Consider the following 27,074-nt stretch of genomic DNA (forward strand, 5'->3'; position numbering starts at 1 on the left):
AATGCTTAAAGTCTTATACTAAATAATAATGATGATGATAATAATAATAATAATAATGTCTCATACTCATTAAAAAACTGGCAGCTGGTATTTATCTTTTTCTTTCAAAGCTCAGGGTTTAGGAGCTTGATAGATAAGGGCAATCCTGATCATAAACCTGATTGCATTTGCACAAAACATATAGTCTATTCCTTCCAGTCTTAAATCCTGGTGCTTGTTTCTCTTACTAATAAATGTTCTTTGTGGCATTCTCCTCCTTCCCCCCATAATAGGGTACTTTTGTCTGCAGTAAAAACCTGTTCAGGCAGATAAACTTTCTCCTCAATGATTTTCTTAATGGCATCTGGGACCTTGTCTGCTGCCTCTTGATTGGCAGAAGCTGCTTCTCCTGTTATGTTGACATTTTTTAAGCCAAATTATTAAACCAAAAAAACCCCCATATATCTAACAATCCTTTGCAGGCATTGAATTCTCCAGCTTTAGATCCTTCATCTTCATTTTGCTTTAAGTTGCCATATAATGACTTTACTTTTTCTCCAATCATCTTAGAGTTTATAGCAATCCTGCACCCAAATAAAAGCTGCATTTTCAATATGAGGTAAAAAGGTTTTTGCGCTTGATGGCATACCTGCAGGAATGGCTGCACAAATATTATTTTTTTACAGCCGTTCTGAAGGCTGGACTCATTTATCTTGAAATGACTGAGAGGCAACCGCAATCTGCAGTACACATCAAGCAATTCAAATTTTTCTTGTAATGTCAAGACTTTTCTTTGCTTTTAGGGCACATTTCCGGTATCACTAGTGGCATTTTGTATGGGTCCCATGGTGTTACTCAAGGTTTTATAGTATTGCACTAAACATGATGAAAAAGTACTCGAGAACCGCAAGAGATCACTTTTTACTATGATACACAATTTAATGGAGAGATGAACTGCTCACACAGAGATGATACTTAACACAACATGTGAGTTTACCACAATAACAGTAGGAGGTGACTACGAAATTATTATAGTAGTACAAGCACTACAGTTAATTTTATGTACTTATGATTTAATACTGCATCTTTTACATTTGTTTACATTTTTCTTGACTGAATGGTACTGTGCTGTGTCTGTAAGTTTTGATAAATGTTAACTTTTTAGAATAGATTTGTGCATGTTTTATGGCAGTAAGTGATAATATAGACTAGTGTCTACATATATTTTATGTAATGATGACATAAAACATTCCTTAAGGTTTTTAATATTTCTAGGCTTTGTGATTTGTGTGTGTTTTTTTAAATTGTTGCAACTTTCTAAAAAATGTTCCTATATATTATTTTGAAAAAAAAAATGAATACAAGTGAACCTGCTCAGTTTAAATCCATATGTTTAATGGTCAATTGTATATGTATACTCTTTGTGCTGTATACATTTTGATGAAAATTCCTAGGTAATCTAATGTAATCCCTCTTTTATCGTTTTGGTAGCATTTTCTAAACTGTAGACAAAAGATTTTAAAGGATATTTATAGTAATATGCTATATATTCATATCTTATAAGTAAAATGAGACTGTTGTGTGTAACATATTGAATGGATTAACAAATTAAAATCATAATTGAGGGGTATCCTTCTATAAAGAATTGGATATCAAGAGCTTGAAAAGCTGTAGAAGAAATTTGAAAATCCATTTTTATTCTCACAGATCTCTGTATATTTCTACTTAGTAAAATTTAAGCAGTAATTGTGAACTTTTAAAATCTCATTTGTCAAACTATAAAATGTTTGAAGAATATATGAAAGGCTGTTATGTGGGTGAAATTTATTTGGTGCTTCACTCCCTTACATAGTTTTTCACAATTTACATATTGAATGTGCCACCTGGGGCTAATTATTTGTTAACTAGAGGCCCAGTGCACGACATTTGTGCACTGGGGGGTGTGGGGGGTCCCTCAGCCCGACCTGCACCCTCTCCAATCTGGGAGCCCTCAGGGGAGCCCTCTCCAATCCGGGAGTTTCTATCTGTCTTTCCAATCATATGAACGAATTGTCTGAGACCCCCAATCCAGTTTGGTTTGTTGCTCACAGAATAATAGAGGCATTTTTTTTTTCTTTGCTTCATTGGTGGAGATTTCCTGGAAGTTTTAGGATATCTTTCCTTTAATTTTTCCTAGACACTCTGATTTTACTTATGTCTCTCACCTTTGCTTTCCCTCCATCCCCCACCACAACAGTAACTTGCTCCAGGCTCACTTTGCTTTAGAGCTCCGTCTACCACCAGAACTACGATTCCCAGAAATCCTGGTGCTCCCCGTGCTCTGGGCTTCCTCTTCCGGTCCTGGTGCTGCCACCAAAACTACTATTCCCAGAATTCCTGGTGCTCCCCGCGATCTTGGTTTTCCCTTCCTGCTCTGTCTTCGTCCCATGGCCTCCCACTCTGCCAAGTCCTCCAAGCTGCCAACTCTCCCTCTCTGCTCTCTGCCTGGTGCCTGTGTATGCAAATTAACCCACCATCTTTGTTGGGTTAATTTGCATACCCACTCCTGATTGGCTGGTGAGCGTAGTGGAGGGATGGTCAATTTACATCTCTCTCTCTTATTATAATGACTAGAGGCCTGGTGCACAAAAATTTGTGCACTCGGGGGGGTCCCTCAGCCCGGCCTGTGCCCTCTCACTGGGACCCCTCGGGGGATGACCATCTGCTGGCTGAGGCCTGCTCCCCAGGGGATTGGGCCTAAGCTGGCAGTCAGACATTCCTCTAGCAGCCCGGCAGCCCTTGGGGGATGTCCACTTGCCAGTGGGGAGCAGACCTAAGCTGCAGTCAGACATCCTTAGCGCTGCTGAGGAGGCAGGAGAGGTTCCCACTACCACTGCTGTACTGGCAGCCATCAGCCTGGTTTGTGGCTGAGCAGAGCTCCTCCATGTGGGAGCTCACTGACCACCAGAGGGCAGCTCCTGCATTGAGCGTCTGCCCCCTGGTGGTCAGTGTGTGTCATAGTGACCAGTCATTCCCAGTCTTTCTGCTGTTAGGGTCAGTTTGCATATTACCCTTTTACTATATAGGATAGAGGCCTGGTGCACGGGTGGGGGCCGGCTGGTTTGCCCTGAATGGTGTCCCTGATTAGGGTGGGGGTCCCTCTGGGGTGCCTGGCCAGCCTGGGTGAGGGGCTGATGGCTGTTTTCAGGCTGCCTGCACCTCCTTCAGGGTGGGGGTCCCCACTGGGGTGCCTGGCCAGCCTGGATGAGGGGCTGAGGGCTGTTTTTAGGCTGCCTGCACCCCCTTTAGGGTGGGGGGTCCCGCTTGGGTGCCTGGCCAGCCTGGATGAGGGGCTGAGGGCTGTTTTCAGGCTGCCCGCACCCCCTTCAGGGTGGGGGTCCCCACTGGGGTGCCTGGCCAGCCTGAATGAGGGGCTGAGGGCTGTTTTCAGGTGGGCCAAGCCTGCAACTGAAGCTCCCAGTCTCTCCTTTTTTTGCCGGCTGGCTGAAAGCAGGTATCTGGGGTTTGTTTAGCTTCTATAATTGCAACATTGTTTCATCCGGAGCTCAGAGACAGGCTGCGGCAGGTGGGGAACCTTGGCTTCCTCCATCGCTGGGGCAACCAAGCCCCATGTTCGCTTCAGCAGCATGGCTGCTGTCCGCCATCTTGGTTGTCAGTTAATTTGCATATCACCCTGATTAGCCAATGGGAAGCGTAGCGGAGGTATGGTTAATTACCATGTTTGTCTATTATTAGATAGGATATTTATGATCAACTGGTTAATGAGTTAAATATATTAACACCACTTGTACAAAAACTGAGTGCTAAGGATAAATAGGTGCTTGCAGATTTCTTTTTACTGGTTCTAAACCCTGTTTGAGTGCATTAGAATTCTTTTAGAGAAATTTAGACAATATTGATGCCTGACCAATTTAATGAGAACCTCTGATAGAAGAAACCAAGTTATTGATACTTTAATGAGTTTCTTAGGTCATTCTTAAATGCTGCCAGGGTTGAAAATTTATGCTTTAGGTATTTCGTGCTTCTGCTGCTGTTGGTGGTAGTGGTGTTACTACCACTATTATTATTATTAGTAGTAATAGTAGTAGTAGTAGTATATTTGTATACGGAAGGATGTGCACAATCTAGAAACATTGTGTTAAAGATAACTTGTATTTGTTTGGATTTCTATAAAAAATATAACTGGTGGCTTATAAACAATACACATTTATTTCTCACAATTATGGAGGTTGCAAAGTCCAAGATCAGGGCGTTGGCAGATTTGTTGTTTGGTGAGGGCCTGCTTCCTAGATAGCTGTTTTTTGTTTGTTTTTCACTGTAACCTCACACAGTAGAAAGGGCAAGGAAGCTTTCTTGGGCCCTTTTTTATAAGGGCACTAATCCCATTTATAAGGGCTCCATCCTGATGACCTAATCACTCGAGACCTGGTTATACCATCACCTTGGGTGTTATGATTTTAACATATAAAGTTTGAAGGGATAAGCATTTAGACCATAGCATAACTGTTAATTACATGTACAATTCTAGTTTCTGAGTATTTAAGAACCGATTATCTCATGGTCATTATGTATTGATGATTATTGAGTTTTTAAATTATAATGGTGTAGATGAAGCAGTTTAGTGGTTTTCCATTCCTTTACACCTCTTTGTTTCATGTTTATGGTGACATAAATATAAAATCTGTCACGAATTGTTCCCTTTATATCAGTTTTTATCAAGATACTCTTTAAGGTAAGTGTCTAGATGGCAGTTCAGGATGTGATATACCTGACAGTTTTCTACCAGTCGTTCTCATGAATGTTGACATTGGCCCTTAATGAGGAGGAGTCACAGTAGTTTGAGGGAAGAGCTGTGAGACTTTTGAAACATGCCATTTGTAAGATGGTGTGGGTGGGAGGAGTTCTAAGATACGAGGCATTGCTGGCACAAAAGAGTTGAAGTAACTTAGTTTAAAACTTTTAAAGTAATGCTTTGGGATGCTGTTTCTATCTAAAATGTGTGTTAGTGTTCATAGTTTTAAGCAATAAAAATCCCTCTAATTTAAACAGAAAAGATATTTTGAAAGCTTACATTGGGTTACTCATAGAGTTTCTTAAATGGTAGAAGAACCAGACTTGGAATCTTAGTCAGGAATAACACTCTAAATCTGTTGTTGGTTGTTGTTGGTAGTGGTTCCTTCACTGACCTGGGACAGTGGTATATTCACCACTGTTTGTACTCTCTCAGTGACTTGAGGCAAAAGATACTCCTAAAACTGCTGCCAGTGCTTTTTTGTAAAACTATGGATTAAAGAAGGATGAACTAATTAAAACTGTATTAGCCATTGTTATTGCCCTCAACCTCACTGGAATGGATTGCTTGTGGTCCTTGTTGCTGCTGTTGCCACCTTTGCTTCCTTTCTCTTCCATCTCTACCTCCCCCTTTTCTTGGTTTACTAGAGTGGCAAAACCCAGATCCTAATGTCCTTGTTTCAGTTGCAGTGGAGGTTTTGAGGTAAATACCTTCAGACAGGTAATTGATGTCCTTATAGCATGTGTGGATTTTGAGCCCTCCCTGGCTTGTTGCTTTGCTATTGTTTTTATTTGTTTAATGACTTGCTTCAACTAATTCTTTTGAATGTGTTTTCCTCTCAATGTCTGCTTCTGAAATCACTGCTCAACTTCACCCCCACCACCCTAAAAGTTTATTAGACTTAGTAAAGGCCAGCAAAAAAACAAAAAACCACCCAAACCAAAACAAGAAAATTACTCTAGAAACTGCTTCTCCAACAAAGCTCTAGAAGAGAAGGAAGGCTACAATTTGGAATTTCAAAGAAAATATTTGAAGGAAACTTTTATCTTACTGAAGGGCTACAGCTTTTTTCTTTAAAAAAATTTTTTTTTATGCCTGGCTTTCTAGGGATTGTCTCTGGGCACTATAATTTAGTGGTCTGTTAATGTTTGATTAGAGTAGCGGTTCTCAACCTGTGGGTCGCGACCCCTTTGAGGGTCTAACGACCCTTTCACAGGGGTCACCTAAATACATCCCGCATACCAGAGATTTACATTACGATTCATAACAGTAGCAAAATTACAGTTATGAAGTAGCAACGAAAATAATTGCATGGTTGGGGGTCACCACAACATGAGGAACTGTATTAAAGGGTCGTGGCATTAGGAAGGTTGAGAACCACTAGATTAGAGGTTGTTCCTAAATGCCTTGAGCCAATAATTATTTCATCATTTTCTTTGAATCTGTTTGTGGTTTGGGGAATGTCTTCAAATTTTAGGAATTTTAAAGTTTGTCCTACGTTCAGCCAGAGACTAGTGTTTGGTTGATCTCTTTAGTGTCTCTTGAGCAGAAGCCGCCTTGTGCATGCAATAGCCTTCCTGACTACCAAGGATCTCCCTATTAAATTTCTGTCTGGTGTGTCATATTGTTGTCTTTCCTGACCACTATTGTTGGGATTGTTTGCCACTGAGAGAGCACTCTTGTTTTTGACAATATTCCATAAGTGCTCCAAAATAAAGGCAGTCCCCTCTTTTAGGGCCAGTTAAATGCCAATCTTTTTTGCCTGTCGTATCTGCTCAGAGTAAAACTTCTGTGCCACAAACTCAGCAGTACTATGGATGCTGATGCTAGTAACCTCTAGCTGAAATACAACATTACTTACTGTGATTTGGTAGATTTTCTTGAATAAATGCTTCTTGTTTTGTTGTATGTCCTTTGATCGATTCTCAGAGACTTTAGTTCTTTTTGATAATATTTTTCTATTTTTTCATTAGTTTTAGGGGAGAGGATTTGCTGAGCTCCTTGCAGAGTCATTTTGGGAGCTCTGGCGTTTCTATTCTTTTTAGTGGTCTGCAGTCTTTATACTGCAGCCAGCTGCTTCCCCTTCCCTGCAAGCTAGTAATTTCACCTCCAATTTTAAAAGTCTTTATATTGCTCTAAGAATAAAAAAAACCCAGAAATTCTAACATAGTCTAAAATTGCCTTTTATATAGTTTTATCTTACATGAATCTAATTCCCCCTCCCCTCATTCTGGACATTATCCAATCATCATCATTAATTTAGGGAGCACTTTGCCTTTACAAATCAAGGCTCTGATCTGTGGCATAAGTGTTGGAATCTGAGGCATACAGATTTGAATTTCTGTTCTGTATTTATTAGCTGTGTGATTTTGAGCAGTTTGGTAACTTTTCTGAGTTTTTAAAAATCTGAAATAATGGTGATGGAGATCATCTCTATCTATCCTATATAATAAAAGGCTAATATGCAAATTGTCCCCTCGACCAGGAGTTCAACCGGGAGTTCAACCAGGGGGCGGGGTTGGCCAGCCAACTGCCCATGGCCCTTCCCCCTGGCTGGCCTGGCCCAGTCAGTCCTGATGGACCCCGATCAGGGTGGGCCAGCCAGACCCCACCCATGCATGAATTTGTGCACCGGGCCTCTAGTTTATATATATAAAAGCCCCCCCCCGTGTACGAATTTCATGCACCGGGTCTCTAGTATTTTATAATGTTGCTATAAGGCTTAAGTGAGGTAATGTGCAAAACCGTTAGCATAATACCTTGTAGTTAGAAAGTATGTTTATTCCCCACCTGATATTCTCTTCCTGTCATTTGAGTAAGCACTTTATATGAAATACCAGTATGCATAAGTAGAATCATTCCAGTATTACAGTTCCACCTATTTTTAAAAATATATATTTTTATTGATTTCAGAGAGGGAGAGAGAGATAGAAACATCAATGATGAGAGAGAATCATTGATCTGCCACTTCTATTGATCTGCCACGCTGGGGCTCAAGCCTGCAACCTGGGCATGTGCCCTGACCAGGAATCAAACCGTGACCTCCTGGTTTATAGGTTGATGCTCACTACTTAGTCATGCCAGCTGGGCTCCACCTATTTTTTGAGTAAAATTTATACCTGAATTTCAGTTGCATTTAAACACATTAATTGAGTACCTCATGTCTAGCTCATAATACCTCATTTAACTTTTAAAAAATGCTTTTGATTGAAATATAACATATTAAGAGTTTTGCCTTTAAATCAAGGGAAAATGTTTTCCCCCTCTGGAATGAGACTATTAAGATTTTCTTTTTTTCTTTGTGAATTCTCACCCGAGGATATTTTTTCCATTGAATTTTGAAAGAGTAGAAGGGAAGGAGGGAGAGAGAGAGAGTGAAACATCAATGTGAGAGAGACACGTCGATTGATTGCCTTCTTCAGGCACCCCAACTGGGGCTGGGAAACGAATCTGCAACCTACGTACATGCCCTTGACCAGGAATCAAACCTGTGACCCTTCTGTGAGACACTGTACCACTGAGCCACATGGGCCAGGTTCCATGTTTTTTTTTTTGAAAAATATTCACATCTGTAGAAGCAAAAATAGCATAATGAAATTTTATATACTCTAACCATAGTACAGTGATCATATATATGAAATTAACTTTAGTACATTACTATTATGTAATTTGACAGTCCATCAGATTTTTTATGTTTCCCAATAATGTCTTTATAGCATTTCCCCAACCGATTAGAATCATGCACTTGATAATGTAGTTACCATGTTTCTTTATTTTCCTTTAATATCCTTGAATGGTTCCTCAGCCTTTCTTTGACTTTCATGACTTGATATTGTTTTTCAGAATGTTCCTCAATTTGTTTCTCTGTTATTTTCATAAATTTGCTTAGGCTATACATTTTGGGGCAGGGTTAAGGTGGTGCCCCCCAAGCTTATTTTCTCTAAAGTTACCCGTTTCCTCTTTGTCATTAATAAGTAATGTGGGGAGGTATATTAAGATAGTGTAAACATTATTTTTCCCAATAAACTTCGATCAGATGTTTTTTGCATCCTTTATTATGCTTGCCTCAATCAGTTATTACCAGGTAGATTATTAAAATTTTGATAATTTCTGGTGTTTTAATTTGAGTGTTCCTGAGTTTTCTTTATCTAATAGTTATAATTATGAAATACTTTGCTGTGAACCTGCTTATGTCATGGGTTTATTGTTTATGTGATTTTTAGATTCATATACTGGACAGACTGGGGAGAAGTACCAAAGATAGAGCGTGCTGGAATGGATGGTTCAAGTCGCTTTGTTATAATAAACACTGAAATTTACTGGCCAAATGGATTGACTTTGGATTATGAAGAACGAAAGCTTTATTGGGCAGATGCAAAACTTAATTTCATTCACAAATCAAATCTGGATGGAACAGATCGGTAAGATTGCCTTATAAATTTACTTTTAACCTTTGCTTAAACACCATGTGTCTTGATATAGTCATTAAATTATAAAGCCTGACTTTATTAAGAAGAAATTAGTTTATCTTTTGCTAAGTGTCAAAGTGGAAGAAGAATGTACGTTCAGTTTGTTCTCAAAATGTAACTGTATTTCTCATCTGTTGGTAGCATTTAGAATTTATGAACTATATTTTCTCCTTCTTTACTCTGAGCTAATTTACTTCCCCAGTAGTTCTCAACTAGAGATAGTACTTCTCTCTCCAAGAGTTTTTGGAAATGTAGGGGGAATTTTGATTAACATGAGGCCTGGGAGTGGTATTAGCATTGTAGCTCCGAGGGGGCATGCTAAACATTTTACAATGTGCTGGACACCCAATACAACAAAGAGTCATCCTACTCAGAATTCCCCATAGGCCCCCTAGGAACTGCATATGGAAGCTCATTTGGGAAATCTCCACATTGGACAGTGGTTGATAAACTTTTTCTATGAAGGGCTAGTTAGTAAATATTTTAGGCTTTGTGGGTTATGTATGACTTCTGTTGCAACTATTTACCTCAGCTATTGTGGTGTGAAGGCAGCTATAGATAATACATAAGGGAATGGGCCTGGCTATGTTCCAGCAAGACTTTATTTACAACACATATAGTGCATCAGTGGGCTGTAGTTTGCTGACTCCTGGACTAGGAGAAAACCTAGTGCATATGTACTACACCCAGTAATCAAGGAATACATAAACATGGAATTTCTACTCTGATCATGTTCAGATTTTTAAAAATATATATTTTTATTGATTTCAGAGAGGAAGAGATAGGGAGAGATAGAAACATCAATGATGAGAGAGAATCATTGATTAGCTACCTCCTGTATGCCCCACCCCGGGGATCGAGCTTACAACCCTGGCATATACCCTGACAGGAATTGAACTGTGACCTCTTGGTTTGTAGGTTGATGCTCAACCACTGAGCCATGCCAGCCAGGCTGATCATGTTCAGATTTTATTTTATTTTTTTCATGTTCAGATTTTTATAACACTTCCTATTTACATTCTTGTGTTTAAATGATTATTTAGGTTTCTAATGGTCTCATTCTAAGACTCCAACAAAAATCTAGGGAGCCTTAGGTACAGTTGAAGGAATTTTTCAGAGTAAGCATTTGTAAGTATCTGAATGATGAATCAGGAAGCATTTAAAAGTATTGAAAACCAGGAAAGATTTAAATAATTTATTAAGATAATGTTTTTATAGTCATGGAATTAGAGTATTTTTTGCATTGTTTAAAAAATGAATGAAATAACTTAAGCCAAGGTGGTTTAAAAACAATCCTATATAATAAAAGCCTAATATGCTAAGTGTCCGGTTGTCCAGTTGGCCATTCAACCAATCAAAGTGTAATATGCTAATGATATGCTAAGGCCACTCAACTGCTCGCTATGACGTGCACTGACCTCCAGGGGCAGATGCTCAGACTGGTAGGTTAGCTTGCTGCTGGGGTCTGGGTGATCCGGACTGAGCGAGACAGGCTGGACACACCCTGGAGCCCTCCAGTGGTCCCTCCCCAGCTGGCCAACCTCCCGTGTCCCTCCCTGGCCTCGATCATGCACCTGTGGGGTCCCTCGGCCTGGCCTGCGCCCTCTCACAATCTGGGATCTCTTGGGGGATGTCGGAGAGCCAGTTTCAGCCCAATCCCGCAGGCCAGGCTGAAGGACCCCACTGGTGCACGAATTTGTACATCAGGCCTTGAGTTGGAAATAAATGTCAAAAAAGTAATAAGTATATAAACATGAATATATAAACACTAGAGGCCTGGTGCACGAATTTGTGCACAGGTGGGGTCCAGCTGGCCTGCCCCGAGTGGGGGCGGAGGGGGGCGCGGCCGGCTGGGGGGTGGGGCCGTGGGCAGTTGGGCAGCAGGCCCCGTCCCTGATCTTGGTGTTGGGGGCCGATTGGGGGCCAGGCCGGCCTGGGGGAGGGGGGGCAGTCGGGACCTGGATCAGGCTGGTTGGCTGGTGCAGTGTGTGTCATAGCCACCAGTCATTCTGGTCGTTCTGCCACTGTTCCAGTTGCTGGGCTTTTATATATATATAGGTAATTGTTGTGTTTGAACTTAACATTTGGCTTTGAGAGGGGCACTAGTTGAATGTGGCCATGTCATAGTTTTCTTGACTCCTTCAGATACCCATACAAAAACCCATGAAACTAGATAGCAAATCCAAAAACATATAATAAATAAACCTCAAGCATCCAGAAATAAAAGCAACAAAGGGCAGATCACTAATAGCTACAGACCTCCATAGTATTACTATCTGTGCAAGAATAAGTGGGGGAGGGTGAATTATATAGGATGTTTCATTGAACTTAAATGCAGGAGACCTCCAAAATAGCCTCAATGATTTACTAGACAATGTGGTGGACTATATTAAGAGCAGCAGCTGAAATGAGAGGGTGGGAGTTGCCCACTCTAATATCAGGCAAGTACAGTGTGTCCATGGTAAAGACAGAAAAGGATAGAGCAGCCTGGCTCCAAAGAATTCTTGAAATGGACTTGCTAGAGTTCTCTACCAGAGCAGGATACCACACTGAGTGGAAACAAATAGAATAGAATAGTATCAAAATTGAGAAGACTAGGGAAAATGAAAAGGAATGAAAGGGAAAGGAAAGATAAAGTTCAGTAAAGATAGAGGAATAGCTGGAGATCTCAGAAAGGAAGCTTCCATTGTCTTTTTTTTTTTTTTTTAATCTTTATTGTTCAGATTATTACATTTGTTCCTCGTTTTTCCCCCCATAACTCCCCTCCTTCCAGCTCCCACCCCACCCTCCGCCCTCACTCCCCACCCAATTTCCTCATCCATAGGTGCACGATTTTTGTCCAGTCTCTTCCCGCATCTCCCACACCCCTTTTCCCCCCAAGAATAGTCAGTCCATTCCCTTCCTATGTCCCTGATTCTATTATAATCACCAGTTCATTCTGTACATCAGGTTATTTATTCACTTGATTCTTAGATTCATTTGTTGATAGATGCATATTTGTTGTTCATAATTTGTATCTTTACCTTTTTCTTCTTCTTCCTCTTCTTAAAGGATACCTTTCAGCATTTCATATAATACTGGTTTGGTGGTGATGAACTCCTTTAGCTTTTCCTTATCTGTGAAGCTCTTTATCTGACCTTCAATTCTGAATGATAGCTTTGCTGGATAAAGTAATCTTGGTTGTAGGTTCTTGGTGTTCATCACTTTGAATATTTCTTGCCACTCCCTTCTGGCCTGCAAAGTTTCTGTTGAGAAATCAGCTGACAGTCGTATGGGTATTCCCTTGTAGGTAACTGAGTTTCTTTCTCTTGCTGCTTTTAAGATTCTCTCTTTGTCTTTTGCTCTTGGCATTTTAATGATGATGTGTCTTGGTGTGGTCCTCTTTGGATTCCTTTTGTTTGGGGTTCTCTGCGCTTCCTGGACTTGGAAGTCTATTTCTTTCACCAGGTGAGGGAAGTTTTCTGTCATTATTTCTTCAAATAGGTTTTCAATATCTTGCTCTCTCTCATCTTCTGGTACCCCTATAATTCTGATGTTGGTACGTTTGAAGCTGTCCCAGAGGCTCCTTACACTATCTTCGTATTTTTGGGTTCTTTTTTCATTTTGTTTTTCGGGTTGGGTGTTTCTCGCTTCTTCGCATTTCAAATCTTTGACTTGATTCTTGCGCTCCTCTGGTCTGCTGTTGGGTGTCTGTATAATATTCTTTATTTCAGTCAGTGTATGCTTAATTTCTAGTTGGTTCTTTATCACACCATCGAGGGTCTCATTAGATTTCCTGTATATCTCATCAAGTTTATCGACAGACTCTAGAAGCCTCTCGAGAGACCTTAAAAGTGTGGTTCTGAACTCAATATCCTCCCTTGATAGTTTTGTCCTGTTTCTTTGTCTCCGCATTTTTTTACGCTTTCTTGGTACACCCCCTAGTGGTCTTTGTGCGAAGTCTTGTTGTAGTTAAGCCTTGATTGTTATAGTTAATACTAGAGGGATTTGACCTCCAGGCCAACTGGCTGTGATAATCAGCTGTGTTTGCAGTGGAAGAACTTGTCTCCTCTAGGGAGGTGCTAATCTAGCCTTTGCCTGAGGCTATCCGGCAAATGCCTCTGTGCAGGGCTTGGGCGGGGCGGGTCCCACAGGATCAACAGGGCGGAGGAGGGAGCAGTTATGGCTGCTCTAGGGAGGTGCTAATCTAGCCTTTGCCTGAGGCTATCCGGCAAATGGCTCTGTGCAGGGCTTGGGCGGGGCGGGTCCCACGGATCAACAGGGCGGAGGAGGGAGCAGTTATGGCTGCTCTCAGTCCGTCCCCAGGGGCTCTGCCTCTCTGTCCCAGCAACAGCTGCAAACCTCGGAGGGACTGTAGCCAGACAGTCCTGCTTCTCCCGTTTGAGTCTGGGTCCCTAGAGACTCGCCTGGATCTGGAGCTCTGAGTCTGAGGCTCCCTCCGGATTGAAACAGACAATCACGCCCTCAGCCACCAGCCCACGCCTCGCGCACTCCGCACCTTAGTATTTTACTTCAGCACTGCGCCTCCTCTGATTCTCGGTTCCTCCTAGTTGTAGAACTTCCATTCAGCCAGCCTTCCTGTGGTTCTGGATGATGTCCGTTCCGTCTTTTAGTTGTATTTTTGAAGTGGTTGTTCGAGGCAGCAAACTCTGGCGTTAACCTATGCCGCCATCTTGGTTTTTCCCATTGTCTTTAATATTACATGAAAGCAACAGAAGACTGAATTCTATAAAGTTAGAAAAACTACCTTGACCACCACTTTTTTATAAAAGTTCAGGAAAACTAATTTTACATAAACATGAGAAACAGAAGTGTCAAGATTAAGTCCCACTTAAGGTATTGTAAGGAACATCTTATTTATAGCAGTATTTTAAGCTGATAACAACTTAACTTTGAACGCATACTTAAGTCCTATACTTTTACTCTCCCCCACATTAATGTTTCTGATGTTACAATTTACATCTTTTTACCTTGTGTATTCATTAACAATAACATTGTACTTATTTTTTACTACTTTTGTCTTTTAACACATTTACCCACCACTATTCCAACATTAGAGTAATCTGAATTTAACCGTATATTTGTCTTTACCAGTGAAATTTAAATTTTCATATGTTTTTCTGTTACTAATTAGTGTTCTTTTGTTTCAGCTGCAAGAAGTTCCTTTAATGTTTCTTGTAAGGCTGATCGAATTGTGATGAACTCTTTTAGCTTTTGCTTGCTGGGTAGAGTTCAGTAGGTCCTTGAAAAACTTCTTTCAGTGTGGTTTCATTATAACATTGATGAGATACCATAGGAACTTAACTCTTGTTTATGTCAATTAGCCTGTGGTAAAATTTGTTTCATTAGATGTCATTTCACTTAAAGTTGCAGAACCTATCAGAGATATTAAATAAGGACTTACTATATTTTTGTTTGGCAGTTTTTGTCTTTCAGCACTTTGAATACATTCTGCCACTCTCTCCTGGTCTGTAACATTTCTGCTAAAAACTCCGTTGATAGCTTTGTGGGGGTTCCCTTGTGTGAATAAGTTGTTTTTCTCTTGCTGATTTAAAGAGTCTCTTTAACTTTTGACAATCCTATATAATAAAAGCTTAATATACTAAGTGTCCCATCAAAGCATAATATGCTACTGATATGCTAAGTCTGCTCAACCACTCGCTATGACGTGCACTGACCACCAGGGGACAGATGCTCTGACCAGTAGGTTAGCTTGCTGCTGGGGTCTGGCTGATCAGGACTGAGCGAGACGGGCTGGACACGCCCTAGAGCCCTCCCGTGGTCCCTCCCCAGCTGGCCAATCTCCTGCGTCCCTCCCTTGCCCCGATTGTGCACTGGTGGGGTTCCTTGGCCTGGCCTGCGCCCTCTCGCAGTCTGGGACCCCTCAGGGGATGCCGGAGACAGGGTTTCGGCCTGATCCTGCAGGCCAGGCCAAGGGACCCCACTGGTGCACAAATCCGTACACCGGGCCTCTAGTTTAATTATAATGTGTTTTGGTGTGTGACCTTTTGAATGAATAGTTTTTGGAACTTTCTGGATGTCTATTTTTTTCTTCCAGGTTAGGTAAATTTTTAGCCATTTTCTTCCATTAATATTTCTGCCACTTTCTCTCTAGCCTCTCCTTCTGGAACCCTTATATTGCAATTATAGTCCACTTTATGGTGTCCCATAAGGCCCTTGAGCTATCTTTATCTATTTTTTTTAGCCTCTCTGATTGGGTGACTTTAACTGCCTAGACTTTGAGTTTGCCGATCCTTCCTTACATTTAAACTATTGTGCTTTTGTACCCTTCTATTTGAAGTTTTCAGATAAGTTATTGTATTCTTCAGCTCTGTGATCTTTCTGTATGATACTTTCTTATTTTTTTTATCTCTTTCTTGAAATTTTCACTTTGTTCATGCATTGTTCTCCTGACTTCAGTGAACATCTTTATGACTGTTATTTTGAAATCTTTATCAAGTAAATCATGGGCCTCTGTTTCATTAAGGTTTGTTTCTAAAGTTTTATTTTGTTTTTCTTTGTTTGAATATATTTCCTGTTTCTTCATTTTCTTTGACTCTTTGCTTTCTGCACATTAGATAAAACAGACACCTTTTCCAGTCTTGACAGAGTCATCTTGTTTAGGAAATGAACCTTATCAATCAGCCTGCCCTAAGCTCTTGGTTGTCTCTCAGACTTTTGTGATTGTCCAAGCTACCTTTTTTTGTCTTAGTGGCTGGCTCCCAGTAGTTGAGGTTGTGCCAATACCGGGTCATGCATTTCAAAGTGGAGGATAGCACCTCGATGAAGGATGATTGGAAGCTGGACTCCCAGGCAGCAGCTGCAAAAGTATACAGCCAGGGCCCTTCCAGGGAGAAATTTGGAGATGGGCTTTTTACCTGCTCCCTCTATGTTGGATGTGGATATATAGCTGCAGAAGGGGTTGCTTCTTACTTCTATACCCATTAAGAACTGCTTCATTACTTGCTACAGTCCTGAGGGACTTGTGGATGTAAGTCTTATTGGCTTTCAGAGGCAGGCTGTCTAGGGCCTCATCACTTGGGCAGCATGGAAAAAGCTGGGGCACTAGATATGTGTACAAGCTGAATCTGTGGAGATAATGGAGGTTTGGAGTAAGCTAGGATGGAGGTTGTGTCTGCCAGCTTCTTTGGTCTACCAGAAGGCTTAAAGTCATCCTCTAGATATCTGCTAAAATAGAAGCCTGAGCATTAGACAGCAGCTTTCAAAGGAGGCAAATAGACTTCTTTCAGGAATAACTTGAGAGATGGGCGATTCTGACTGCTCTGTCTGTGCTCATCCCTGCTGGGATAGATTTCCTTTTGTAAGCCTCATGGTAAGGTAATCAAAAACAGAAACCTATTAAAATTCTAATGGTATTCTTCACAGAAATAGAACAACCCTAAAATTTGTGTGGAACCACAAAGTACCCTGAATAGTCAGAGCAGTTTGATGAAGAAGAACAAAGTTGGGGGCACTATACTTTATAATTCCAAACTATATTTCAAAGCTATTATTGTCAAAACATTATGGTATTGATATAAAAACAGATAGATCAATGAAACAGAATAGAGAGTCCAGAAATAAACAAATGCATATATGCTCAATTTTAATTTACAAAAAATAAGCCAAGAATATACAACAGAGAGAGGATAGTCTCTTCAGTACATGTTTGGAAAATTGTGCAGCCACATGCAAAAGAATGAAATTGGACCCGAAACTCAAATGGGTTAAATACTTAAATTTAAGGTCTGAAATTCTAAAACTTTTAGAAGAAAACAGGGAAAAAGCTTCTTGAATTGGTATTGGCAATGATTTTTTTTGGATTTGACACCAAAAGCAAGGCAATAAAAACAAAAATAAACAAGTGGGACTACATCAAATTAAAAAGCTTTAGCATAGTAAAGGTAACCAACAAAATGAAAAGGCAACCTGTGCAATGGGAGAAAATATTTGTAAATTGTATATGTGATAAGGTGCTAATATCCAAAATCTATAAAGAATTCATACAACTCAATGGTAAGAAATACAAACTATGTCATTAAAAAATGGGCAGAGGAACTAAGTAGATTTTTTTTTTAAAGGAAGACCTATATTCAGCCAACAGGTAAATGAAAAGGTGGTTAACATCACAAATTATCAGGGATATGCAAATCAAAACCACAGTGAGTTATCTCACACCTCTCATAATTTCCATCATCAAAGAGACAAGAGATAAACATTGGTGAGGATGTGGTGAAAGGAAAACCTTTTGCCCAGTTGGTGGGATTTCATATTGGTACATACAGAATATAAAACAGTATGGAGGCTCCTCAAAAAAAAAAAATATTACTATCGTATAATCCTGTAATTCCTCTTCTGGGTATATATCCAAAGGAAGTGAGAACAGAAATTTGAGGAAATATCTGCTCTCCCATGTTCATAACAGCATTATTCACAATAACTAATACTACATAGAAACAACCTAAGTGTCTATCTGTCAGTACATGAGTGGATAAATTGTGGTGTACATATACATTAATGGAATATTATTCAGCCATCAGAAGGAAGGACATGGGACTTGAGGGAATTATGCTCAGTAAAAATGAGTCAGAGAGAGAAAGGCAGGCATTATATGTTATCAAGTACATGGAATCCCAACAGAAAAGTAAGGTCAAACTCATAGAAACAAAGAGAAGAAAACTGGTTGTCAAGGGCTAGGATGTAGGGGAAATAGAGGTTGGTAAAAAGGTTTAAACTTTTAGCTATAAGATGAAAAAGGTCTGAGGATTTAATGGAATTAAATTTTTAATACAGGGGTGGTCATCCCTGGCTGGTGTGACTCGGTTGAGCATCATCCCTTGCACTGAAGGGTCGCTGGTTCGATTCTAGGACAGGGCACGTACTGGGGTTGTTTGTGGATTTGATCCCCAGACAGGGTGCATATAGGGACTGCCAATCGATGTTTCTCTCTCCCTCTCTCCCTCTTCTTCTTTCTCTAAAATCAGTAAAGACATGTTAACATTTTGAAAAATATGTGTGTACAGGGGAGGGCAAAAGTAGGTTTATAGTTGTGAGTATACGAAATAGTTTATTCTTGTATTATTGTTTATGAATTATTGTATCATTTATTATTATAATCTATTTTGCCCACCCCTGTATAACATCTATAATAATAAAAGCATAATATGCTGATTAGACCGGACGACCTTCTGGGAAAAGCCGGGGTGTGAGGGAAGCCTGGGTCCTTGGTGCCAGAGGGAAGCTGGTGCCCACAACTGGGGGAAGGAAGGCCTACTCTTGCTCGAATTTCGTGCATCAGGCCTCTAGTTGTGATTATAATTGATTAACTGCATTATATATTCTAGTAATTGAAGTTTGTTAAGAGAGTTGAACCTTAAACACCAAACAAACTAAAAAAAATAAAATTGTGAGATATGATGTTTAACTAGATGGGGGAATCCTTTCACAATTTATATGTATATCTTATCACTACTTTCACCGCGATATCTTTCCATTTTATTTGTGAATTATACCTCAGTAGAGCTGAAGAAAAAAGTGTTATAAAGAAAAAAACAAACGATGAACAGAGTAATGCCTTTCATAGGAAACTTCCTAGAAAGATATCATAGAACACATCAAAACCTCCATTTTAAAATGCACTATCAGTAAGTGAAATGTTACCTGTCAAAAATCAATATAAATTAAAATTAGAAGCTCAGAAATTAGATGACAGAATCCAGGGAAGTATAAATAAAAGAAAAATCATTATGTATGTAATTTGCAATTTTTAAAGATTGTTAATGAAGTGCTGAGTAGTTTAGTTTTTACTATTATTTTTCAGTTGTGTTACTTGCCTTTCTTGGCAACTTCTCAGAACTCTCTATCTTACCATAATGAATTCCGGAAGACTTTAGTATGAAATATGTAGGTCTATTTAAATTTGGACTTAAACTATGATATCATTCCTGTAAATGTCATAACCACTGTAGTGAATTTAAAGCTGTTCATTTAAAAAGTGGAGGACATTGTAACATTTCTTTTTGGGAAATGAGGTGGAAAAGTAATTTGCTAGGGAAGAGAGAAATAAGAAAAATGAGAGGAGAAAATTGCAGTGATTGGGCTGGTAGAGTAGATATAAGGTTCTAAAATAAAAAGTTTGTTTGCTAAACTTGTAATGCTAATTGTGTATTCAGTTTTTTAAAAATTTGCCCTAAATGTAAAACACCTTAGGCTAGACCCATTTCATGTGCAGTAACAGATGCTAATTCTGCTTAGATAAAAATTATTTTATTTGTCTCAATTTAATTTATTTTACTGGTAGTCTCTTAGATATTACAGATCATCAAATAACTTCAAGGACCAAAAATTGAATTTTCTTCCCTAAAATATGTGATATTCTTTATTTATCTTCAGTTGCTTATATTCTCGCTCCCTCAGTCCCCCCCCCTTTTTTTTCCTCTCCCTGGGCTATTTATGAAACTATTATATTTGATATTATGAAAATGTCAAAGCATTTATTTTCTTTAATATTATTTTGGCTCAGAACATTTTTTGTTTATTATTCAAGAGTATTTATTAATTATATCACTCTCCATGACACTCTGCAAAGTTCTGTGCCTTTAGTACTAATCAGGCAGTCTACCTTTTCTTTCATATAGCATAGATTGCTTGTGAAGGTTTTAGGTCTGCTTTATCTCATGAACACATTCTGCCAGTGGCAGGACTTCCTTTTTGCTACGTGACTTGTGGAGGTTAAGAAATCATATAGCCGAAAGCCAGCTGAGATGATCTTGTGCTGGACTAGAAGGGTTTCCAGAGAAAGCTCTTACCAGAACGCCTTTTTAGCCTTATGTGTATGTTTTTACTTTCAGTTATCGAAACCATACGAAGTGATGGAAGAAACAGGCTTAGGTTCTTTGTCCTTCCACATCAAGAAGGGAAAAAACCTATTGCTTGTTTGTTTGTTTGTTTGTTTATTTATTTTTAAAATATCTTTTATTGATTTTTTACAGAGAGGAAGGGAGAGGGATAGAGACTTAGAAACATCAATGAGAGAGAAACATCGATCAGCTGCCTCCTGCACACCTCCTACTGGGGATGTGCCCACAACCAAGGTACATGCCCTTGACCGGAATCGAACCTGGGACCTTTCCGCCGCAGGCCGACGCTCTGTCCACTGAGCCAAACTGGTTAGGGCCCTATTGCTTATTTATTTATTTATTTATTTATTTTTAAATTATTCTTTTTTTTTTTTTAATATTTTATTGATTTTTTATAGAGAAGAAGGGAGAGGGACAGAGAGTTAGAAACATCGATGAGAGAGATCGATCAGCTGCCTCCTGCACGCCCCCTACTGGGGATGTTCCCGCAACCCAGGTACATGCCCTTGACCGGAATCGAACCCGGGACCCTTCAGTCCGAAGGCCGATGCTCTATCCACTGAGCCAAACCAGTTCGGCCCTATTGCTTATTTAAAACTGCTTCCCAGTGCCAACCATAGGATTTTTCTTTTTGCCAACCTTTCTCCTGTAATGAGATGAATTATGTGGAAGGATGGAAGATGTGAATTCAGAGATGGGAATTGATAGCAGTGCTAATATTTGGGCTTCTCTGTCTGGTAGCTTCTAGTGAACCTGGGGGCTGCTACCAAATTCTGAAGTACTTGGTTTGGGGGTCTTGGACACTATGAAAATATATTTGAATTTACTATGTGACTTATTTTTCACAGGTGTATTTGACCTTAAGATACTAGTGTGTGTTACTCAGGGTTTGTATGTGTTAATGTGGATTACAAAACCATTTAATGGGAGAGATGAAATTCTGATAAAATAATAAAATTTAGAAATATATGAGTTTTTCTCTTTGTGTTACTAGGCAGGCAGTGGTTAAAGGTTCCCTTCCTCATCCTTTTGCCTTGACGTTATTTGAGGACACATTGTACTGGACTGACTGGAATACACACTCCATTTTGGCTTGCAACAAGTACACTGGCGAGGGTCTGCGTGAAATCCATTCTAACATCTTCTCTCCCATGGATATACATGCCTTCAGCCAACAGAGGCAGCCAAATGGTAAGTGATCTTGATTTTTAAATTGCAAGTTGGAATAACTTTGAAGCACTGTGATGTCTGGCGTTCTTGAGAAGCAGGAGGACATGGTAGCAGGGAGGAATTAATAGGGAAAACATCAAAATATAATTCAGGTTAAACAACAGCTTAATATCTGTCACTACAGATGACCTCAGCCCCTTTTTGGATTTAGAGTTATAGAGGTGGAGAAGAGGGAAATAAGAAATTGAGATAGCTCATACACAAATGTATTTCTTGTTCATATTATGTCTCTCTAATGTGTGTTTGATGTTTCCTATGAGTATGTTTAAAAACAAACTCTTCTTGAATGGAATCTTCTGTTAATCTAACTGGTAAATTTAAGTACCTCAGTTTGCTGAATAAAATACCTACAGAAACTTTTCTGTGCACACTCCCATCCCCTTTTATCTTAATTTTGCTTTTGTTTTTTGGTCAACCTTTACAATGGTTTGGGCTGTGACTACCTACAACAATTACTTACAAAAGGGATAGAATTAGATTTGAAGGAATTTGAGAATGTTAAATGTTTGGCAGTTGTGTGTAAATAAATATTTGGCATGTGTCTGATTGTATTCCATAGCCAAAAATGAAGAGTTTTTAGATTATACATGGCTTTGTATTAGCTCCTTCCATTTAGGGCAGCGGTTCTCAACCTGTGGGTCGTGACCCCTTGTACAGGGGTCGCCTAAAACCATCGGAAAACACATATATAATTACATATTGTTTTTGTGATTAATCACTATGCTTTAATTATGATCAATTTGTAACAATGAAATTGGGGGTCGCCACAACATGAGGAACTGTATTAAAGGGTCGCGGCACTAGGAAGGTTGAGAACCACTGATTTAGGCGGGACATAGTTAAATGTTGAATTTGTTATATTGGAATCTTGTGATTATGAGTCCATAGAAATGCTTTTAAATGTATGTGTTGCTCTTTTGTAAAAAAGAAAATGTTTAGTCATTTGTATGAATTTTTTATTCTCATGATTAGCCCTCAGGAGAGAATTTCCATGTTGTTGTTTTTTTAATTGCACTGTTGGTACTTTGTGTTTTACTAATTTGAGAATTTGCATTTATCTGTGATATTACTTTCCTTAATCTTTCATATTTTGTTGGCTTCTATCTTACTGATTTTTTTCTATGAATATTATTTAAATCTATTTTTTTCATAGATTCTACAAATTCCCTTTTTTAATCCTTATGCGTATCTTTTCCATGTTAATCTTTTCAAAGTGTTTTTTTTTTTACATTGGAATTACTTTTCTTGATTATCAGTCCCTTCTGCCAGTCTGTTCTCATTCTCTGTGCTCATTCAACTTTAGTTCTTATTAATCAACAGAAACCTTAATTTCCAGTTAGACTATTCACCTTATTTTCTTTCCCAATTACAGACTTCCAGCTTTTATATTATGGTTTCACCGCACTTGAAATGTCTTCTTTCCTGTCCTTCAAGGCCCCTGTCATGTCCTACATCCTCCATGAAGCTTTTTTGTTTTTATAATCTCTAATGATTTATTTCCCATTTGACTCTATACTTATTTCCATAGTCTATAATGTGCAAGATAGGCTTTAATTTCATGGTTTTATATTGTTTTCTAGTTTGTTAATTTTGGCTTACCGACTAGATTGTAAGCTTGTTTAGGGCAGGGACCTCCTGCTTTATTTCTGTGTATTCCTCTTGGATACTGAATGCTAAGTAACTTCTCACTGATTAACTCCCTTCCTTGCAGATGTTCTGGTAGTCAAGCACCTGGATGGCATTTGGTAATAATTTGGTTTATCAGAGTTGTTCATGTTATGGTTGTTAACCTTTGTGTACCTAGAGTGAGAGAGGTCATCTATAATCATTGGTATTAATCAGTGTGATTTATACTTGACAGCTACAAATCCATGTGGAATTGATAATGGTGGTTGTTCCCATTTGTGTTTGATGTCTCCAGTCAAGCCTTTTTATCAGTGTGCTTGCCCAACTGGGGTCAAACTCCTGGAGAATGGAAAAACTTGCAAAGATGGTAAGAACATGGTCTCCAAGAAGGAAACATTTTTAATAGCAATTGGAATTCTTTATGATTTGTTTTATTTCTCTATAATAAGCTCTATATAGTAGAGTGCTTCAGGAGACTCGTTACTTAATCTTCATAATTGGTTAAATAACAGGAGTGTTTTCTGTTTTTTTGCCTCTTGCAAACTATTTTAAAAATTATTTTAGCATTTTTAACATGCTGTTTTTGAAAACAATTAGGTGCTATTTCTTTTTTCTATCAACTCTTATAGTCATTTATGTCACAATTGATTCCTATGGAAATGAGTATTCTCATAAAAAGTACGTTTTTAACAATAGGTAACACTTGTACATAAAGAACCTCTGTGCAAGGAAAATATGTTTATTAAACTTTTAACTGTAAAGACTGTCATGGGGGTAGATAATATTGTCTGAAAAAGAATGATATTTTTAATTGCCTTTTAATAACAGAGAAGTGCTTTCAGAAGAAGAAAAAGTTTCATATTGTATTGTTTAAAGCAACCTCTCTCTATACATAGCAACTACACTGCCTCTTCTCCTTACTTTCTTAATTCTCTGTAGCAGTGATTTTCAACCAGGATGCTGCAAGAATTTTTAAAACATGCAGTACGTTACTATTTAGTCAGGTCACTGACCTCTTTTCCCTTAGATTGTCAAATTACAAAATGACAACAGCCAACACAACAATAGCCGTTTGGAGTGAATGAATCAAAATTATACTTTTTGGTCAGATTGGCAAAAAATATATTTTTTGGTGTGCCGCAGAGTTTTAGTAATTAGTTTATGTGTGCTATGAGATGAAAAAAGCTAAAAATTGCTGCTCCATAGACAGAGGGCATGCTGGAGAGGTATACTGGTTAGGACATTTCGGGGGACTTCTGATTTGGGGAGAATACCAGTTCTTCTCTTATTTTTCTTAATCTGAATGTTATTCTTTAATCTCACCCCTATGGATCACCATCTGGTTCTCTAGCCACCAGCAAGACCTGGTAAGAAAATTGTTATATTTAGCAGTGGCTTCTTTATCTAACTCTGAAAAGCAGAAGCCTTTATTTTCAGAGTGAGTTAGAGAGTTCCTGGCAGAGGGGGGTCATGGAGTCAGAGAGATGGAATTGAGCCAGTGTACAGGATATTTGTCATGACTTGGCATTGATAAATTATCCTCATAGTCAAAGGTGAAGCTGGCTGACTCTTGTCAGACGGTTTCCATGGCAAACAGTAATTTGGTTTCAATTTAAAACAAAAGGTTTTTGTAATGTTTCCTTTTTGTTTAAAAATATGTAGCCTGACTTTAAAACAGGATTTATTTTAGCAATAGTGGTCTGTCTACTCCCTCAAAGGGTACATGTTTAACAACTATTTTGAAATTCAGATATATATTTGACCTGTAGTAGCCTTAAGTTAACTATTCTGTTTTGATCACCTTGCTTAAATTAACAGCTTAACTTTCTGTGACTTCTTTGCTTACAAAGTTTTGGGCTGCCTCCTTTTGATAGAGCAAAGGCAGTGAATTTTGCAGTTATTCCTACTTGATGCCTGCTATGGCATTTAGGGCTATATTTTCTTCAAGACAGAGTTCATTTACAATTAATTCTACATTTAAAAAGCTGATGCTGAGAGCTTTACTCTTGTCAGTTTAATGCTAGTATTTTCCTTTGCACTTACTGCTTTGGTTAGGAATCTTTTTTCACTCTTTTGGATGTCAATTTTCTTACTAGCTTTTATAGTTAGATGACTTTTTGCTAGTGATTTACTTGAACAATTATAAATATTCTCAGTCTCTGCTGTATTTTTATTGAATACTAATTTGAGTTTAAAATATTTCATAAATAAATTGGATTTAAAACTCAGTGAGATAAAAATTTGAAAGTATTTTCTAATGATAATAATAATAATATATTAGTTAATATTTATTGAGTACTTTTATGTTCAGTACATTCCTGAGTGCTCGAATCAACCCTGTGAGATACAGACAAAGTGACTAGGCTTAGAGAGAGTGGGTGTTTTGTCTAAGTTTGTATAGCCACTTGAATTCAGTTCTAGCAGATCCACAACTCGTACTTTTAACCACTATTACATTTATCTGATTCCCTCTGTCTTCTGTTGCTATTTCCTTCAGCCAGGCATTATCTTATAGTTAGCTTTGTCCACAGCTTTACTGAGATATAATTTACATACCATAAAATTTAGCCATTTCAAGTGTACAAGTCAATGATTTTTAGTAAATTTACAGAGTTGTGCAACCATCACAATCCAATTTTAGAATATCTTTATCAATCCCAAAAAGACCTTGTTCTAGATTTCCTTACCTTTTTAAGAAGCATACTTAATATATATATATATATACGTGTGTGTGTGTGTGTGTGTGTATGTATGTATGTGTGTATATATATATGTGTGTATATATATTCATTTATTTATTGCTTTCAGATAGAAGGGAGAGGGAGAGATAGAAACATCAGTGATGAGAGAGAATCATTGATTGGCTGCCTCCTGTATGCCCCATAATGGGGATCAAGCCCACAACCTAGGCATATGTCTTGACCGCAAATGGAACTCTGACCTCCTGGTTCATAGGTCAACCTTCACCACTGAGCCACGATGCCCTGGCAAAAGCATACTTTTTGAACAAAGGACCTATATCCTATCTCCTTCCTCCTTTAATATTTAGCTACTTAACTTCTTAGTCACTACTTACTTAGTATTCATTATATCTTTAAGCAGCCCCCCAGAGGCTGCATATAATGAATGAAACCAGAGTTCAGTCATTAAAGAGCTTCACCTCATAGTCAAGCTATTTCTATTTCACTGCATTACTTTTCATTTTCACCTTAAATAGATGCTAGTATCCTTTTATACTACGTGTCAATTCCTAAAGGAATTCTACATTCTTTATTTAGAGTTGCTAAATTTTGCTTGTGTGTTTTAATTTTATTTTTTCCTTCTCATTTATTCTACTTTGTTCTAGGTGCCACTGAATTATTGCTTTTAGCTCGAAGGACAGACTTGAGACGCATTTCTTTGGATACACCAGACTTCACAGACATTGTTCTACAGTTAGAAGATATCCGTCATGCCATTGCTATAGATTATGATCCTGTGGAAGGCTATATCTACTGGACTGATGATGAAGTGAGGGCCATACGCCGCTCATTCATAGATGGATCTGGTAGTCAGTTTGTGGTCACTGCTCAGATTGCACATCCTGATGGTATTGCTGTTGACTGGGTTGCCCGAAATCTTTATTGGACAGACACTGGCACTGATCGGATAGAAGTAACAAGGCTCAATGGGACCATGAGGAAGATACTGATTTCGGAGGACTTAGAGGAACCCCGGGCTATTGTGTTAGATCCCATGGTTGGGTAAGAAGCCTTGCTAATAGAACATTTTGCCTGGTATTTTTGTTTTCTTTAGGTCCCTAACTATATTGACAAAAACAATTTGATGTATGGTTTCCAATAAATGGCTTTCCATTTTTGGTATATAGTGATTGTAATAAAATATCAAGTTAAAGAATTGCTAGTTTTTTCCCTTGAATGTTTTGAATACTTTTTCTTTCTAAATTAAGTCCATGCTTGCTGACTTTGTGTGTTGGCTGCAGATTTTGTCTAGGTTGCATCATGACCATGAAAAATGTTAAAAGAAATAGTTTTCAGAACTCTTTTTCTTCCCCTTTCATTTAATTTCATTTCATTTTCAGTACTTCTGGAATGATGTGGTAAAAACATATCTTATGTC

The 27,074-nt window shown here is 38.7% G+C and overlaps 1 protein-coding gene across 3 annotated transcripts in view; it reads left to right on the top strand.

Annotated features, from left to right (window-relative positions):
- The window catches only part of LRP6 (LDL receptor related protein 6), a 138,068-nt gene that overhangs the window by 49,557 nt on the left and 61,437 nt on the right, over positions 1-27,074 (top strand). For all 3 annotated transcript variants that reach the window (XM_070410674.1, XM_070410675.1, XM_070410676.1), the window contains exons 3-6: positions 8,995-9,192; positions 21,094-21,290; positions 23,191-23,322; positions 26,302-26,698. In XM_070410674.1, the coding sequence (XP_070266775.1) occupies positions 8,995-9,192; positions 21,094-21,290; positions 23,191-23,322; positions 26,302-26,698 (924 nt within the window). The remainder of the gene's footprint in view (positions 1-8,994; positions 9,193-21,093; positions 21,291-23,190; positions 23,323-26,301; positions 26,699-27,074) is intronic.

Source organism: Myotis yumanensis, unplaced genomic scaffold, assembly GCF_028538775.1.
Source record: "Myotis yumanensis isolate MYYU_CA2020_CCGP unplaced genomic scaffold, mMyoYum1.0.hap1 SCAF_3, whole genome shotgun sequence".
In the NCBI taxonomy this organism is placed as follows: domain Eukaryota; kingdom Metazoa; phylum Chordata; class Mammalia; order Chiroptera; family Vespertilionidae; genus Myotis; species Myotis yumanensis.